This window comes from Sus scrofa, chromosome 12 (genome assembly GCF_054392235.1).
Source record: "Sus scrofa isolate SSC_HxYL_T2T_F1_AM1 chromosome 12, Sscrofa_HxYL_maternal_Yorkshire_Landrace_v2.0, whole genome shotgun sequence".
Taxonomy (NCBI): Eukaryota; Metazoa; Chordata; class Mammalia; order Artiodactyla; family Suidae; genus Sus; species Sus scrofa.
This window is the reverse complement of record NC_139394.1, coordinates 48863757-48883170: the sequence shown is the minus strand read 5'-3', so window position 1 is coordinate 48883170 and position 19414 is coordinate 48863757. Positions and strand designations below refer to the sequence as shown.

General features: G+C 39.1%; 1 protein-coding gene across 3 annotated transcripts in view; it reads right to left on the bottom strand.

The window, feature by feature from the left end:
* NLK (nemo like kinase) overlaps positions 1–19414 on the bottom strand; it is a 150602-nt gene that overhangs the window by 22826 nt on the left and 108362 nt on the right. For all 3 annotated transcript variants that reach the window (XR_002337277.2, XM_021067474.2, XM_084985565.1), the window contains exons 4-5: positions 4010–4116; positions 2447–2532 (exon numbers count right to left, since the gene is read on the bottom strand). Coding sequence is in view for 2 of the 3 variants with exons in the window: in XM_021067474.2 (XP_020923133.1) it covers positions 2447–2532; positions 4010–4116 (193 nt within the window). In the remaining variant the exon portion in view is untranslated. The remainder of the gene's footprint in view (positions 1–2446; positions 2533–4009; positions 4117–19414) is intronic.

The window sequence follows — 19414 nt, the reverse complement described above, 5'->3', positions numbered from 1 at the left end:
TTTGAAAACTACTGCTTTAAAAAAAAACTTTACCCCTAATTTTTGGCAATCTCTTTTTATCTCGAATCTACTGTGTCTGGTAACATCAAATGAATTCATGTTTGTATGTGGGGAAGTGAGTATGAGGCCAACATCTTTAAAACTTAAAAACGAAAGTAAATTTTCAGACTACACAGCAAAGCTATACCAAAAAGGAAAAAAAGCGTATGTTGTTTATCAAATCCTCCCAAAGGCCAGTGTTCAAACAACACATAATATTTAAAAACTATTACTTGGCCATGAATTTTCAACACATCTTTTAAAACAAAATAAAACCAAAGGAAAGAGCTTAAATCCACTTTATTTTCCTTATATTTATATTTAAAAAAAAACACCCATCCACCCAACAGAAAATGTTTTCTCTTATAAAGCAAGTTCTTTGTTTAAAAAAAAAAAGGATCTGGAATCATTCTTGGTAATTTAACTGGAAGACAAGCTAAACTGAAACTATGAAGCTTACATAATAGGATAACCAAAAAGATATTGTGATTTCCAGCAAAATCATCTGTTTTGTGCCTAACAGGAAACAAAATATGAAAGGATGCTAATTAAAAAAAAATGTTTTATCATAACCATTTTCTAGGATTTTTACATTTGAGAAGAGAATTAGCACCAGTAGAGGGTATTCTACTCCGGCTTTTAAAAGCAGGCTGCTAAGTTAAAGGAGCAGCAAAATTTCAATTTGTTCTGATATCCATGTTGTTTATTCATAAATGACATTTTCTTTTAGTTACTCATTCATGTAGCCAGGAGTTACAATACCATAACAGATGATTTGGAAAATGGACTGCAACCAGTTAATGGCATCAAGTATGACAGGTTCTATACAAACGCTTTGTGAGGTTCTCCAACCAGAAACTGAAATAAGAAGAAACTGGCTTAAGTTGTCATAAAGGTGATTTGGTCTGTATAGGACAAAGAATTCCTGACTACAAGGTTTTTAATTTTTTTTTTAAAGAATTAAAATAGGTTATGGGAGAGATCTCCTGTGGCAGAGCAGGTTGGGGATCTACTGTCACTGCAGTGGCTTAGGTATGGGTTCCGGAACTTCCACATGCTGCAGGCATGGCCAAAAGAAGAGAAAAAAAAAAAAGGTTATGGGGAAGGCTTATAGCTCTTTTCAAAAAATGAAAAGGGGAATCGACTCAGTGACCTATAGAAGGAATATTTACTTTAGTGGGTTTTGGGACAATTAATTATCTGTGGAAAAAAAAGACTCAACTATAATACTGTTTTCAGGGAAAATATGAAAAATAGGTATTCTCAATCTTTCTACAGTTAAGATAGGAATAGAGTTCTTCAAGGCTATAGTGAAGGAAAAATTTTTATTCAAAAACAGTATAACACATGAACTTTTAAAGAAAACTGGCCCACAGTTTAAATAAAGCATTTAAAATAAAAAGTAAAACTCATTTATGTACTTGGTTTTAAGGTTTGGTTTAGCTGCCGACAAGTCAAATACTAATGACTGTCTTGATTACGTTTAGAGCAGGGAATATTTATAAATAGTTCTTTTCTTTTTCAAATATATCAATTGAAATGTTAAGATTATTTACTGCACAATGGAGTACCACATAATACTGTGGTCACTCATAAAGTAAATGGAATTTTAACTTGCTTACACAAAGATGCTTCAGCTCTAGGAAAAACCTTATCTCTAATTTCTATGATTTGGAAAAAATATGGTGGCCCCTCCCTATTTAGGAGTTCTGCTAACACACCTCTCTCTTAGAGGGAGGGAAATGCACATGTGTGGATTTTGCTATTTGTGAGCCACTCAAATGAAAGACAGTGGGGTGGCGGTGGTACTGGAGTAAAAGTAAAAACTGAAACTGATGACTTGAGATTTGGAACCACTAACCATAATACATCCTGTAATCAATTCCCTTTCAGAGGAATAACTAAGGATTGGCTATTACATACTATGGAAACACATTTGATCCTTTCCTGGCTTAGTATTTTCACTTTTAAATGTTTCTATCCCCCCACTTTGCTGCCTCAGTCAAAGAGCACATAAAAAACATGAGCTGTGCAAATACACAGTCTTCTTAAAAGCCATACTTGGTTCTCACATTACTGGTCTTCCCACCTTTCTTCTGATACGTCCTTCCTTCATAATGGAACAATCTGCAAAGAAACCACCTTGTCTAACATCTTTCCAGTCACACTGCAATTCCAACTCCAGCATTTCCACAATATGTGCAAAATATCATGAAGAAACCATGAGCCAAGACTACAAATTGGTTACCATGGCCATGACTAGTAATTATGCCAAAGACAACTGGGTTCTTTAATTTCTGGTAAGTGGTAAAAATAAATTTAATCACTTCTTTCACAAAAACATGTTCTTAAATAGGCCTTGACATTCTGATTTTTTCTTAGATGTTTAAATAAACTGAAAAGCTACCTTTAGAACACAGTTGCTGTTCACAAGGAGATTCCCTGGCTTAATGTCTCGATGTAAAATGCCAGCTGAATGGAGATATTTCAAACCTGAAATAACAAACAGATTTAATTGCAGATACTTAATTCCTTTTACTCAGCCAATGATTTGGGGAAAACCATAGGAACAGAGTACAGGATCTTAAACTGTTCTCTAAATAACTGCATTATGAACATTATTAAAAGCTTGACCTAGTCTTACCTGAAAAAACTACAATTTTGCTATAGTAAAATAAAATCGTCAAAGGTTTGCACAGTCTAGAGATAATAGCTATAATTTGAAAGATTCCTTAGGTTTAAGTATAGATAAGTATTCCAAGCACTGGAGTTACTAAGGCTGACCAGACTGATAACCTTGAATTTGTTCAGAAGTTTGGCTATTGGAGCTCTTCTATTGATACTCTCAACCTGTGATTGTGAGCCTGTTCCAACAAACTAGTTCCCATTAACCAACAGAGAGCTTTTCCAGGACAGATGTTCCTTGATGAGACAAATTTCAGAATCCTCCCCAGGTCTGTTGATAAGTGTTCTCCACCACTGACAATCAAGAGGGTAATTAATTACTTAAAAAATATTTTTGACCTCTTAAGAGACTATGGGCTGTAGCACTGTTAAAGATCACAGCATCCAGGTTGAGCCTTCTGAATAATTTATAGTAAATCACATTTTTTTTAGAAGTGTAAAAAAAAGATTCAGTATCTTCCCTCTACCCTCACCCCCAAATATCAACCAATCTATAGAAGGTGATTTTCTAGTTTTAATATTGTATATGTGTATATGTGTTTTAATCTTTTTGGAAGCTGCTTTTCAGTTTTTATAAAGAATGTCTTATGAACCCTGGGGTAGGGGAAGTATATTGTTAGGTAAGAAAACCATTTTAGCTTTAAACAATTCTCCATGTGTAATGGCAGAATTCTGAAGGACAAGCCCAATAGCCGAGGAAGTTCCAACAATGTCAGCCCAAGTCGCTTTTCTATCAAGTCAGTGGTCTTTAATGAGACAGCCTGGAGAATTATTTAGCTGGCTGTTGCCATCAGTCTCTTCCATGCTTTGGCTTTAAAAGTCATTTTGCTTTTCTAGAGTTGGACTCTGGCATGCTAGCCAACACTCTGACCAGGTCCACCTACTGCTGGCTTGAAGAATATATGTCAGCCACACAGTTCCTTTGCAGGTTAGTCATCTCATGCCAGCCACAAACTCCTACTGCAGGCTGTTGACTGGAAACTTTATGGCAAAGTACCCCTGCTTGACAAACCAGCCCCCTTATTTACCTCCCTAGAGTAACCCACTTGACTACCTAATGAATTAGCTCCTTTGCTTCCATCACTGAAAAGAAGAACCATCTGCTACCCTTAAAATCTCTTATTTAACATCAAGTATAGAGATTATTAAATATATTATGTTCAAAAGAAAAGTTGTTAGGGGAGAAGCAAGCCTTTGGAAGGTCAGATTAGTTACAGTTCAAAGGAAAGTCAAAACATTTAATTACACAGTGACACTACCTTTTTCTGCATAAAGAAAATCTTACCTCGCAAAATCTGATAAAGAAAAACTTTGACATGATCTGAGCTGAGTGGTTGAGGAGAGACGATAATTTTATGTAGGTCACTCTGCATCAATTCTGTGACAACATATCTTGAAGTTTTATGTTAAGGAGAGTTCAGAGAATTCAGCCCCTGATCCCCTCGAAGTAGGTACCAGGTCTAAAGAATTTCTGTTCTTAAGACTGGAAAAAGCTTAGGGAAAGAAAGCTTCTACACAGCATGAGAGGGGCAAGAACTCTAGCCCTCATGAGGTAAAACATTGCCAAAATTAAAGAATTTTAAAAAGTTAGCATTAGGAAACAACCAAGTCACATCACTATTAATTAGCCTTATAAAAGGGAAATATAAGGGTAAATATTTTCAATGACAGCCAGGCCAGGAAGAGTGTGAAGACCAATGTCAGGGGCTATTCAGACATGTCACTAGAGTGTGCTCTGAATCCAAACAAGAGTTACTGGCCTCACCCTAGGCCACCATGGCACCAAAGGCAAATATGACAACCTACCCATTAACTGTGACTTAATATACAAAGTATGGTACTCCTAAAAATATGTAAAATGGTTAGTTTAAATGCAAATCTCCCTATGGTCTTCACAAATGAATTCTAACTATTTAACTTTTTAGACGTTTATACCTTCGTTACTAAATTGTAAGTTTCCTATGATTTGTACTCTGTTACATCCTTGGGTTTTACTCAGTCAACATAAAGCAGATAAAAGGCTGGGACCCAGGGGCAATGGAGATGTGGAATTCAGGGCTCTTAGGAAGGTACTGTCTTTTGCTCTATCTGGAAAAGGAGATGCATGTCTTACCTTGCCTGTAGTTAAGAATTCCTGAAAAGTTTGGGTGAGTTTTATGATGTAAATAATATAAGCTTCCTTAAGGGGGGAGGGCCTTTGACTCCTATGAGGATTCAAGTTCTTTCGACACCTTGTAGAACTTCGTCTCATGTTCTGAGTAAAACACTAAGGCTTTTCTGGCTTCCCTGAAAGCAGGGAAAGGCAAGATGAAATGGCAGAGTTATTTTGCTTGCTTCTATAGTTCCTCAGATCCTAAAAATTTTCTTCCAGAGATATCAATGGAATCTTTTGAAAGGACAACCCACCTGAAAAGCCTGTAAAATACCTCTCAGTCTTGTCCCACAGCTAGTCCGAGAAGACGACAGGTCATTTCAAGGGGGAGGCTGTAGTCTTTAGGATGCTTAATATGAGCTATAAATGAACTAAGAGAGTCCTGGGACTCTTGTTTTGCCATTTACATGCATATTGTAAGGGTAAATGCTGGGCATATAAAAATAAAGAGGAGGAGTCGTCTGCTTTCAAAACTTAAGATAAATTTTCAAAAAATGATGTTAGACTTTGGAAATTACCTTTATGACTTAAAAAAAAAAAAATCCCTTGTAGTAAGTGATTATTTGGAGAGAAGGCTTAGAAAACACTTATTTGTTTATTTACTGTCTTTTTAGGACCATACTTGGGGCATATGGAGGTTCCCAGGGTAGGGGTCAAATGGGAGTTGTAGCCACAGCCACAGCCATAGCAGATCCGAGCTGTATCTCTAACCTACACCACAGCTCATGGCAACACTGGATCCTTAACCCACTGAGTGAGGCCAGGGATCAAACCTGCACCCTCATGGATACTAATCAGAATCATTTCTGCTGAGCCACGACAGTAACTCCAACACTTCTAATTTAATGTTCTGGCAAGATAAGTAAGACAAAGGACAACTTGGGAGCAGGGAGAACAAGTAATTGACATCACTTGACACACATAGTTGGAAACATGCTCCTCCCTCTCTGATTGTTTCTCTTTAATCCTCCTTTATTGGTTCTCTTTCCCAATCACTTAATGTTGAAATGCCCCAGGGCTTGGTCCTCACTCTCCAGGTGGTCCAATCCAGTCCCATGACTTTAAACATCCACACTGATGACCCCCAACTTTTAATCTCTAGTTACCCTTCTTTCCTTCAGTTCTTCCTTGTATATCAAACTGTCTACTCATCATCTCTACTTGACAGTTCAAACTAACATGTCCAAGATGTATTCTCAAAGTCCCCATGGATGCAGGCTCTCCCCCAGCAAGTTGCTCACACCACAAACCACAGACCTTGGAGTCATTCTTCATTTGTCAACTTCTCTCTCTGCCTTCAATCCATCAGAAAATCCTGTTGGTTCTTTCAAAACTGAGCCACAGGAGTTCCTGTTGTGGTTCAGCAGTAACAAACCCAACTAGCATTCATAAAGACTCCGGTTTGATCCCCGGCCCCACTCAGTAGGTGAAGAATCTGGTGCTGCCATGAGCTGTGGTGTAGGTTGCAGATGCGGTTTGAATCTGGCATTGCTGTGGCTGTGTTGTAGGCCAGCAGCTGTTGATTCAACCTCTAGCCTAGGAACTTCCATATGCAGTGGATGCGGCCCTAAAAAAAGACCAAACACACACTCGCACACACGCACACACACCCCTTAGCCACAGAATTAGACTACTTATGTCCACTATTACAATCCTGACCCCAGATCCCTAGATTTCTTAAAAAACAGCAGCCAGAATACATTTTTCACTGTTATAGCCTTATTTTGTCTAATGAGAGTCACTTTGTTATATATATATATTTTTTCTGCATTTTAGGGCTGCACCTGTGGCATATGGAAGTTCTCTGGCTAGGGGCTGAATCAGAGCTGCAGCTGCTGGCCTGTGCCACAGCCACAGAAATGATCGAGGCCAGAGATGGAACCTGCATCCTCATGGATATTAGTCAGGTTCGTTACTGCTGGGCCACAATGGTAACTCCTAGAAAATATAATTTTTAAGGTTTTTATACTTTCAGGTATGATTTTTATGTTTTATATATCTACCACCTAGATTCTATACTTAATATTTTGTCATATTTGCTTCAGTGCACATTTATCCATGGCTCTTTCCACTCATCTTATTTTTTGGATGCACTTCACATAATCCTCCTTTAGAACAAAAGCCAGATTATGTCACTCTTCTGCAAAAGCTTCCCATTTCATATAGAATAAAAGTCAAGTCCTTAAAATGTCCTTACAGGACCCTAAGTGATCTGACTTTCTTCCTTTGCTGACCTCCTATCACCTTCCTCCCTGCTATTCTCTGAACATGCTAGACACACACTGACCTTAAAGCCTTTACTTTGGCCTTTCTCTGCCTGGGCTGTGCTTCCCCAAACATCTACCTGGCTAACTCTTTCACCGCCTTTGTATCTTCGCTTGAATCTTCTGATTGAGATCTACCGAGACCACTCTAGTAGTGCATCTTGCATTCCTCATCCAATTGCTACCTCCTTGCACAGCTCCACTTTTCCTTTTTTCCTTTAGTACTTATCCTATATAACTTACTTATTATGTTTATCATTTGTCTATCTCTCCAATCCTGCTGCATGCGGGGTAAAGGCTTTTGTCTGTGTTGTTCACAAGTCTACCTAAAACTCTCAGAAGAAACAATGCCTACATATAGTAGGCCCCTTGTAAATATCTGTTGAATGAATGTGTATCGAGCACCTACTAGATATTAGCTACTCTACTAAGTATTTTATTTTGTTTTATATATTTATGTACTTATTTTTGCTTTTTTTTTTTTAGGGCTACACCCACGGCATATGGAGGTTCCCAGGCTAGGGGTCTAATCAGAGCTACAGCTGCCAGCCTACACCACAGCCACAGCAATGCAGGATCCGAGCCACGTCTGCAACCTACACCACAGCTCACGGCAACGCCAGATCCTTAACTCACTGAGCGAGGCCAGGGATCAAACTCACAACCTCATGATTCCTAGTCAGATTCATTGCCACTGCACTACGATGGGAACTCCTATGTATTTAATTTTTTAAGCCGCACTTGCAGCATGAGGAAGTTCCTGAGCCAGGGACTGAACCAACGCAACAGCAGTGACCTGAGCCACAGCAGTGATAACACCAGATTCTTACCTGCTGTCCCACCAGGGAATCCCCTACTAAGTATTTTCAATATATCGTCTCATTTAACTTTCATGGCGATCCTAAAAGACAGGTATTGGTGTCCTCAATTACAGGTGAGGAAATTAAGGCTAACAGAAGGCAAGTAACCCAAGGTTACATAATAGTGAAGCTTGGAACTAACCATATTTAAATTGTTTCAGTCGTCCTACACAAACCAGGATTACATTTTGAATTACATATTTTATTTTTATTTTTATATTTACGGCCACACCACGGCGTATGGAAGTTCCTGGGCTAGGAGTCAAATCAGAGCTGTAGCTGCCAGCCTACGCCACAGCCACAGCCGATCTGAGCTGCATCTGGGACCAACACCCAACTTCCAGCAATGCTGGATCCTTAACCTGGAGCTAGGCAAGGGATCAAATCTGCATCCTTGTGGACACTGTGTCGGGTTCTTAACCTGCAAAGCTACAATGAGAACTCCTGAGTTTATTTTTTTTTTTAATTCTAGTAAAATATACTAAATGTCCAATGTTCTCTACAGAAGAATTTTGGCTAGTAAATGCAGAAGCAATGATAGATTAGGGAAAAAAAAAAAAATCACTGTTTTGCAAACTCTATGATACCATGGATCTAAGGTACTAATTATCAATGGCTGCTAAAACCACCTGAAGGAATGAGACCCACGTCCCCTCAATCCACCATTCAATCTAGCAACACTTACTGCGGACAAGATATTAGGTCCCTGTGATATACATATCACTGCCTAGAAAGCATTCATGGCTAAAATAACAATATAATCAATTCTCTAATTATCAGTTTACTAGAAATATGAGAAAAAAACAAAACAAAACATCATGGGGAAGCAATCAGCCAAACACAAAATGTAGATCATTCTCCAGGAAAAATCACTCAAATAAATGAAAAAAAGGAAGTGGGGGCGGGGAGAGAAAGGAAAAGGGGGATTTGTGAAGAGAAGGAGAGGGAAGGGAGGAATGTTTGGGATAAGAATCCAAGAGATATAATAACCAGAGGCAAATGTATGGACTTGGTTAAGATCTTGATTCAAACAAACCTGATTAAAAAAAGGTCTTTGAGGCCGTTGGGAAATAGACAGTAAGAAATTAGGTAATTATATCAGGTTGTGACGGTTATGTTTTTAAGGGCCTTATCAGTTAGAAATGCATGTTTAAGTCTTTTAAGGTAAAATAATATGATATATAGGACCTACTTTAAAATATTCTGGGCTCCCCTTTCCCCCTTCCCCTCTCAATAAAAAGGAAATGAGATTGGCAAAATGATTACTAATTGCTGAAGTACTGCATATGTGACAGATATTATACTACTGTCTCTATTTGTGTGTCCTTATGTCATGGCTCGGCGGTAATGAACTCGACTAGTATCCATGAGGATGCGGGTTTCATCTTTGGCCTTGCTCAGTGGGTTGGGGATCCGACATTGCCCTAGCAGTGGCCTGGGTCGCAGACGCAGCTCGGATCTGGCATTGCTGTGGCTTTGGTGTAAGCTGGCAGCTACAGATCTGATTCAACCCCTGGCCTGTGAATTTCCATGTGCTCTGGGTGCGGCTCTAAGAAGACAAAATTTTTTTCCCCCAAAATAGTGAAAAAACTTCATCGTAGAAAACTAAGAAAAACAAAGAAGTCAAAGAGTACAAAAACTAAGTAGACTCCTACTTCTTTGAACTAAGCTATAACATGTTCATTTAAATGTTGTGTGTGCGAATATATACGTATATTTAAAACTGGGATTATGGTATACACAGGGCTTTGCTTCCTGTTTTCTTAAAGTATAAGCACTTCCCCTTGCCACAAATATCCTAATAAAGAGAGCTTTAATGATTGTATGGTGTTCTAACATATGGATATATTTTATAATTCATAACCAACCTGTCATTGTTGAAAACTCTTTTTTTTTTTTTTTTTACTATTTTAAATAACCCTGAAATAAGTATCCTAAATATAGCTTTATGTGAATCTGATTATTTCCTGGTGCTATATTCTTTTGAAGTGGAATTATGGTTACAAAGTAGATCATATTATATATATATATACATATATATATGTAGTACACATACACATATATACATGTATACTATGGAAAGATATTCATAAGATATTTTAAGTATCTTGTAAACATCTTTTCATGGCATAAAATTTTTAAATATCATTTAAAGTGCTTAAATAATATTCCAATTTATGTAATGTCATGACTTAAGCAACCCCCTATCAGTGGACCTTTAAGTTATTACTATTTTTGACTATAATGTAGCTCTGTGGGAGGGCAGAGCTTTACAATTGTGTTTCTTTCATTCTTTCTTTCTTTCTTTTTTTTTTTTGCCTTTTAGGGCTGCACCTGCACCACATGAAGTCCTCAGGCTAGGGGTCGAATCTGAGCTGCAGCTGCCAGCCTGTGCCACAGCCATAGCAACACAGGATCTGAGCAGCATCTGTAATCTACACCATAGCTCACAGCAATGCAAGGTCCTTAACCCACTGATGGAGACCAGGGATCAAACCCACATCCTCACAGATACTAGTTGGGTTCATAACTGCTGAGCCACAACAGCAACTCCTACAGTTGTGTTTTATAAAGGATCCTCAATTATGTATAGAGCCACTCTCTTGGGTTAAGAGAAGAGCCCTCTAAACTTCTGTCTTAGAAGGCATAGGCCAGGCTGCTAGTATTCTGTATGAGTGAGGGAAGGGGCCAAAGACACCATAGCTCAGCTCACGCTCTCTCCAAGGAACAAAGCTTTATTTGGTCTCCTATGGGACAGAAGAGGATCTGAGCATTTGAACATCTGACTACTTCTTACACAGGCTTGCAACTAATTCTGCGTTTAGGCCTACCTGCATCTCTACTTTCTGCGAAACTTGAAGCCTCCAATTCCTGAGCCACTCTGATGTTCTGAGCAAGAACCAAGCTGTTTCTGGGTTTCCAATACTATCAGCAGACATTTCTGCCTTTTCTAGTTAAGAGTTCTTAACCCTTTACTGACATTTTAGGGGGACTGCGGGAAGGACTGGCAGTAAAGATCTGTGTTCTGTGAACTGATTTTCAGACTGAAAACTCTTTACATGTTTATTGGCCACCTATGTGTGAGTAAGAGGGAGATGGAAGAAGAGAGGATAGAGAAATGTTTCTGTTCTTTACTCAGTTTTCTACTGGAGTGGTAATTTTACTCGTAGAAGCACTTTACATATTAAGGACATTAACTCTCTTGTATATACTGAAAAAAATCTCCCCCTAGGAAATGTTAACCATAGGACAGAGATAGGAAAAAACTTCTATCTGCACCAGTAAGCCTTAATCAGAAGTATTAATATTCTTGAGCTGATTCCAGAAATCTCAAGGAACAAAAACAAAGGAACATAACACAGGGAAAAAAAAACAAAAAACAAAAGCAAAGACTAGAAACAGAAAAACTTCACAACTGTCATTCCTATATTAAACAAGTATTATCAACTTGTGGTTTCAGTTAGGGCAAAAAAAATTTCCTAAATAGAGAAAGCAGCACTTATCTGTATGGGATGTCAATCATGTCTTCTGAGTTTACTGACAATTTTTTTCTTCCTGCCAGGATTGAAAAGTTCTTGCACGGAAGTGAAGAGCAGGTTATATTCTGTTCTGCCTCACATATCGACAAAACAGGCAGCCAAGTTGCAATGCCAGAATCTTTACTGTTAGTAGTGACAGTTGGTATGCATGCAAACAGCAGAGAGAAAACATCTTAATTTTCAAGTTATCAGGTTGAATTCTTAGTGCTGGCACTTGAAAAATCTTGCTTTGACTTATAAAAGGAACAAATTGATACAAAAGCTAAAAACAGAGAATAAGTATGAAATAATGTCATATGCTTTCTTCTAACACTGACAACATTTTCAAAGAAAAGAGAAAAGAATAACATTGGTTGGCTGGAATGGGTACTGTTCTAACAAGATATTTTCTAAATAATTACTAATTTCAGAAAAAATTCTTGATTCACTTAGCATTACAAAACATGTATTTTCAGATTGGGGTTCTGTTCACATCATAGACCTATTGGATTTGAACTGATAATACTGGACCATTTTGATCAACAAAAATTGTAATTTCATATGGTTCACCCTAATACAAAATATTACCAGATATCAAAAAACTGAAAAAACAAGGCATTCCAAATGAATATAAAGCGTGATTTCAAATGGTAAGCCAATTCTTCTGTACTAAGAGCAGATATGGACATGCATAATTTCTTACACAACATAAACCAGGAGGTATTCCTTCTGCTAAACACAATGACTAGATTACCATGTTACTGTCCTAGGATCTGTGAATTTAAAGAAGTTTTCATTCGATCTCCTGTTATAATATTTAAGAAAGAAGAGTTTAAACGAGTGCTACTTTCATATCTCTGCTTCTTGAGATGACAGGTTGGGTTTAAAAAAAAAAAAAATGAGGGTAGGTAATAAACTCTTTTTTTTTTTGTCTTTGTCTTGTTGTTGTTGTTGTTGTTGTTGCTATCTCTTGGGCCGCTTCCGCGGCATATGGAGGTTCCCAGGCTAGGGGTCGAATCGGAGCTGTAGCCACCAGCCTACGCCAGAGCCACAGCAACGCAGGATCCGAGCCGCGTCTGCAACCTACACCACAGCTCACGGCAACGCCGGATCATTAACCCACTGAGCAAGGCCAGGGACCGAACCCGCGACCTCATGGTTCCTAGTCGGATTCGTTAACCACTGCGCCACGACGGGAACTCCTTTTTTTTTTTTTTTTTTTTTTTTTCATAAACTCTTGATCTAACCAGAAAGTCTAGGGCAAAACCGCATAGAGCCCTGTTTACCTTCACCATTTTGTTTACAATTTTGTAGACATGCTTTCCCCTCCTCTAATATCTTTTAAACATAAAAGAATGAGAACTTTTAAATGTATGATTTTTACAAAGTGATTGAAACAGCCACTCTGCAGAGAGTAAGTTTTCTTAAGCTTTAGTTTAGCAAGATGAATTCTTTAGGGTTGAAATACTTTTCACTCCAAGCATTTCTTTTTTTTTTTCTGTCACAGAACACAAGCCAACCACTAGGCCAACCTTTTAAAATTTTATTTCTCTGGAAATTACAATTCCTGAATTTGGAGACTTAACAATATAGCTTCAGAAATTTAGAAGCAACACATACCACTTTATGATAAGGTTTCTGCTCTGCTCTAGCAGAAATCCTCTGAAGTCTCAATCCCCAGCATAATGTCTCCCAGATGTCTCAACTAGTTGCCATGCCAACTAAAGCAGCTTAAATTAAATGAGGGCCTGAAAAGGCACCTGCATCACTCCAGGTCTGTTGTGCATTAAATAAAGCTCTCTTGACAGGGACTCAGAGGTGCCATTAACTTGAACAGCAGCTATCTGATTATTGTTTCTTGAGTAATTTAATGAGGGTCTCCAAATAAGAAGAAAAACAAGGTGCTCTTTCCCTCTCCGGGTCCTTCTAAATGGGGCAGTCTCTCCTACAGCTGGTGCACCCACTGGGTCAATGACTTTGCTATGGCCTTTTAAGCAAGCACTGGGTAAAGGTAAAATACAGGACCAAAGTTAGAACTTCAGGAGAATATTAGCAGATAAACGATGCTCCCTTATTAAAACTCATCATTAAACATATGATTGTAAAAAACACTGCGTATGGTATGCCAACCTCAGAGTGATCTGAACAGCCCTGCTATAAAATAAACTACCTCTGATTGCAGCAATTAGTTAAGTAGCTCCATGAAATATGGATTTCAAAATGTACTGATTTGCTTCAGAAAAATGAAGGCTGCAAATTAACAACTATAAATGCATGAGGGGAGGGGGTGGCAGCTCTTGGGGCCTCAGGTGCCCAAGAGACACAAGTGTTTCTGTTTTGTTTTAAAAAGTTAATTGTGTGTGTTCTTGTTGTTTTTGTAATATTGACATCTCAAAAGCTTCTTTATATATAAATGGGGTAGAAAATAGTCCTTTTGCTGCCTTCTCAAATATTATTAGTCAGTGGGGAATATCACTTAGTGGAAGCACAAACTTGGGCTACAGAGGTCATGTGATTTACCCAAGGTCACATACCAAGTTCGCAAAAAGCCAGGAAGGACTACCCTAAGTTTCCCGACTCCTAGTCCAGTGCTCTACCTCACCAAGCTGCTTCCCACAGCAGCTTGCCTGCTATTCCCATTTCTTAACCAACTGTCACCACAGCATACAGACTGCTTTGAAATGAAGAAAAGCTGAATTACTTTTCACCATGTACTATGAGGAAAAGAAAGGAAGAAAGAAGTTTTTTTTGTTGAAGTTACATGCCACTTTATATGTCACCTCATTTAATCTTCACTTATAATACCTAATTTGTAACTATTTTTATTAAGAGATGAGCATGTCCCGGTTTGGAGGGGCTAAGCTGCTGACACAGAGTTTGGATTCTTTTTTTTTTTTTTTTTGGTCTTTTTGCCTTTTCTAGGGCCGCTTCCGCAGCATACGGAGGTTCCCAGGCTAGGGGTCTAATTGGAGCCATAGCCACTGGCCTACGCCAGAGCCACAGCAATGTGGGATCCGAGCCGAGTCTGCGACCTACACCACAGCTCATAGCAACGCCGGATCCTTAACCCACTGAGCGAGGCCAGGGATCGTACCCGCAACCTCATGGTTCCTAGTTGGATTGAGCCTCAAGAGGAACTTTTTGGATTCCAAACCTAGATTGTAATGATTCAAAGTCTGACCCTGGGAGTTCCCGTCATTTAGCAATTCTAATAATTATAGAGATTTATCATTTTAGTTAAGCATGTGAGAAACCATCAAGATTTCATCAGCCTCTACTGAACTTCTAATTAGATGCACATTTTAATTGGCAATTTACCTCTATCTATAAAAACACACACATACATGCACTAGTTTCCAAAAATGGTTCACCTTAAGAGTTTTTTAGAAACACACGAGAAACAACAAAAATAAAAGCAAATGACATTTACTGAGTTCTATGTCCCAGGTGCTTTCTATGAATTACCTTTGTGAGTTCTCACAGTACAAGGGGTAGGTTAGAACTAACTGTTCTCTTGAGTCTTAGTCTTTCCTTTTGGAAGGAACTGAACCTGAAAATGTCTGAATATTTCAACTGTCTTATGAATTTCTTTTAGCACCTGAATTGTAGTCTTAGTTCTGTCACTAGATGCTACAATGTCAAGTAAGAAACAATCCCATTTTGCTGAGCGATTATCTCAGTTTGTTGAAAAGCATTTTTGGGCCTACCTAATGTGCCACTTTTAACACAGCTCACCTCAATTAGTCCTCATAGCAACCTGGGATTGATCCTTTGTAACAGATCTAGGCTGGGGGGAAGGAATGTCAGGTTGACAGACTGAATAATGATACTCCTTTTGCCAGCAACTGAAAAATAGTACAAAGGTTAAAAAAAAAATCACAGGCAAGTTTTTCTACCTCACACTCTCTTTCTACCTCCCGAGGTAATGTTGGTTTTCTTTTGTCTTTTTTTAGGTCTGCACTCACAGCATATGGAGGTTCCCAGGCTAGGGGTCGAATCAGAGCTGTAGCTGCTGGCCTACACCACAGCCACAGCAATGAGGGCTCTGGGCCATGTCTGCGACCTACATCACAGCAACAGTGGATCTTTACCCCACTGAATGAGTCCAGAGATTGAACCTGCATCCTCACAGATACTAGCTGGGTTTGTTACTGCTGAGCCACGCCGGGAACTCCTGAGTTACTTTCTTAAAGTCTTATTCCTTTCACCTTTCTTAGACAAATTACAAAGCTAAAGTTTACAATTCAGTAAACATTTTCCTGTATCTATGAATCATGTATTTACCTGAATAGCTTCATATTTCCTATTGTTTAATGGATAAGGATAACTTTAAAAAACTAGCATGCCTGGAGTTCCTGTCGTGGCGCAGCAGAAACTAATCTGACTAGGAACCATGAGGTTGTGGGTTCGATCCCTGGCCTCGCTCAGCAGGTTAAGGATCCGGCCTTGCTGTGAGCTCTGGTGTAGGTTGCAGACGTGGCTTGGATCCTCTGTGGCTGTGGCTGTGGCTGAGCTGGCAGCTATAGCTCTGATTTGACCCCTAGCTGGGGCGGGGGGAAGCATGTCTGTACATGTATATAAGCCCCAGGTAACTTTGTGTGTGTGGTGGGGAGGAGGGCTGGGCTAGTGACCCTTGTCAAGAAGATGGGGAGGAGCTCCTGTCCTGGCTTAGGGGAAAAGAATCTGACTAGCATCCATGAGGAGGCAGGTTTGATTCCTGGCCTTGCTCAGTAGGTTAAGGATCTCGCATCGCCATGAGCTGCAGTGTAGGTCGCAGACATGGCTTGGAGCCCTCGTTGCTGTGGCTGTGGTATAGGCCAGTACAGCTCTGATTCAACCCCTAGCCTGGGAACCTCCACATGCCTCAGGTGTGGCCCTAAAAAGACAAAAAAAAAAAAAAAAAAAAAAAGAAGATGGGGAAAAAAAGCCTGATCTATAGTAGAGCTGGCTGGAAATATATGACAGGTTTTGGTGGGAGGTCTAAAGTGAAAATATAAGTTTGGGACTCATTAGATATGGTAAGAAATATATTAACAGTTTCTACTTAAATGAAATCTGGCACAAATGGGGTATTAATTTTGCTTTTGGCTACAAGCTTCTCTTTCTAGCAGAAAATTTTTCTTTTTTTAATTAACTTTTCCCATTTCTTTCCTCCTCCCATTTTTTTGGCCATGCCAATGCCATGCATAAATTCCTTGGCCAGGGACTGAACACGAGGCATGACAGTGACAATGCCAAATCCTTAACCACTAGCCCACTAGAGAACTCCATTTCTTTCCTCCTTTTATTAAAAAAAAAAAAAAGTCTAGATACTGAAATTATGACAGCATGTCACCATTAGTGAGTTATAAACTCAACCTAGGGAGTTCTTACTGTGATGCAGGCCAGCATCTGCAGCTCTGATTCGACCCCTAGCTGTGGAACTTCCATATGCCATGGTATGGCCCTAAAAAGCAAAAAATAAAAAATAAAAATAAAAATAAACTCAACCGAATGACATAACGTTGTTTAGAATAGTGCACATCAGTGTCAAGTACTGTCTTATTAGTACACAGAACCCAAACAGACTATGCAGGACATCCTGTTAGACTCCTGCAAAGGTTACTGAAGAATAAAATGTGTTCATGAAGGAGAGTTCGAAGCAAAAATAAGAAATCTTCTGAGGATCAAAAAAATGAGGTAGGAATACACTAAAGATGCCAGAAAGGCAGAGAAAAAGAGAGGAGTGTTTAGAATTACAAACAGTTCTGCAGGGAATTCTCATTGTGGCACAGTGGTAACGAACCCGACTAGTATCCGTGAGGATGCAGGTTTGATCCATGACCTCGCTCAGTGGGTTAAGGATCTGGTGTTGCTGAGAGCTGTGGTGTAGGTCACAGATGTGGCTGAGATCCTGTGTTGCTGTGTCTGTTGTGGAGGCCAGCAGCTGCAGCTCTGATGTGACCCCTAGTCTGGGAACTTCCATAAACCGCAGGTGTAGCCCTAAAAGGACAAAAAACAAAAACCCAAGACAGTTTTGCCCAATTTTCTTTAACACAAAAAATAATTGTGGGCAAGAAGACTAGGGAACTAATGTAGAAAGAGCCTAGCAGCCAACTACCACCCAAGAGTAAGCCTCTCCTGACCTCTTGCTCCAATTAAAGCAAATCTGTACTGTGATCAATATTTGTTTAACCCACCTTTATGATGCTGCATCTATTTTAGGAAGTAATTTAAGAATGCACAATAATCAGCCTTATGCCAGAAAGCCTGACTACTCCAACTGTCAAAGGTAATTCTGCTGAAAAAGCTACATAATCACCACAGAAACAAATGCTGACACCAAATTCTGACCTTCAATTTTAAGTAAGATGATTGAGTCCTTTTCTGTTTTTAGGAAGTCATGATTACTCAGGCAGTCACAGAGGCTGCAGGACTGGTGCCAACAGCATCTTTGTTGAGCCATCACCATTAGCATCAATAAATACTGACTGAGTACCAAGTGGGTGTAGAGGGCAGGCTAGCTCAATGACAAAACAGAGAAAAAGACAGATGAATGCAATGCAACATTCAAGAGATTAGCAAAAGACTGAGGTGGATATGTCAAAATCAGGTAGAGAAAACAAGAAGGAAGCGAAGATTTTAATGTACATGGCTACAGAAACTTGATCGAAAAGAAAAATAGCTGATAATTGAGTTTTCTGTCAAGCATCCAGCTTAAACTTAATTTGCCCCATCTACCCTGATCACTCCTAGTAAGTCCTATTAGGATTCCCATTATACAAATAAGCAAAGAGGTTAGAGAGGTGAAGGACCTAGCCAAAGGTCAAAGCTGGTACACAGAAGAGCTGCTGGATCCCAGTTTTTGTTCTTAACCTGTGCTCTTGTCTTTCAAAAGATGAAACCTCAAAAAAGGTGAACAAAATAATTCTACTTGAGAAGAGAATAGATTTTTTAAATGAGGAGTTAAATGGATTTAGGCAGTGGGAGGCAGTATGGTGTAGGCTTTGAAATCAAAGACCAGTTAGAATCGTGATTCAGTCACTTACTAGCTGGATAACATTAGGCAAGTTAAATAACTTCTCCAAGTTTGTTTCTGCATTTATAAAATAGACACAACGATATCTACTACACAGGGTCCCTGTCAGGGTTTAGATGTTGTCTGTGACTCACAAATGCCTGGTGCATAGGGAACAGGGATTACATGGTAACTGCTGCTACCATCATCACTGTTATGGGAGGAACGCATGACTGTGTTCTTATTTCCTCCCAACATTTCCCCACAGGAAAAAGTCAAAGGAATGTGAGTAAAACAGAAATACAAAACACGCAACCAATTAAAAAAGCTCCTTTAAGGTACTGATTTTAAAAAGAGCAGGCAATCTCAAAAGGATATCACTGCCCAAGAAGAAAATTACATTCACTCCTTATGAATGGGGTCTCATGCAATTTTTTTGGCACCAAAAAAATCCCAGTATGTTCGTCCATGACAGTCACATTCCTTCATTTGAGGACAAGCAAACCCCTTTTCTTAGACCAAGAAAAGTTTCCTACAGGGCATATTGCATATTATTTTTGAGAGACATCTAGGATTGGTTTTGGACAGAATGGAAACTCAAGGGAGCAATTAATGGTGTTAATTTCCATGAGACCCCCACACAGGGCACTCCTGGTTTTGGTAAAGGGCTTCTAGTAACCTGAAGGGTTTCTCAAGTCTTGAGCTCAGGGTTGTAAAAATTAGTTATCAGATTGGCATCCCCTGATTAGTATCACACATATCCAGAACAACACACACACACGAAACAAAGCTTGCTTGGCTCATGCATATCACATTTCCTTTGGAAAAATGCCACTTCGATCTAATCCTATTATCTACCATCTGGTTCTCTTGCCACCTCTAAGGGATGTATCAATAAG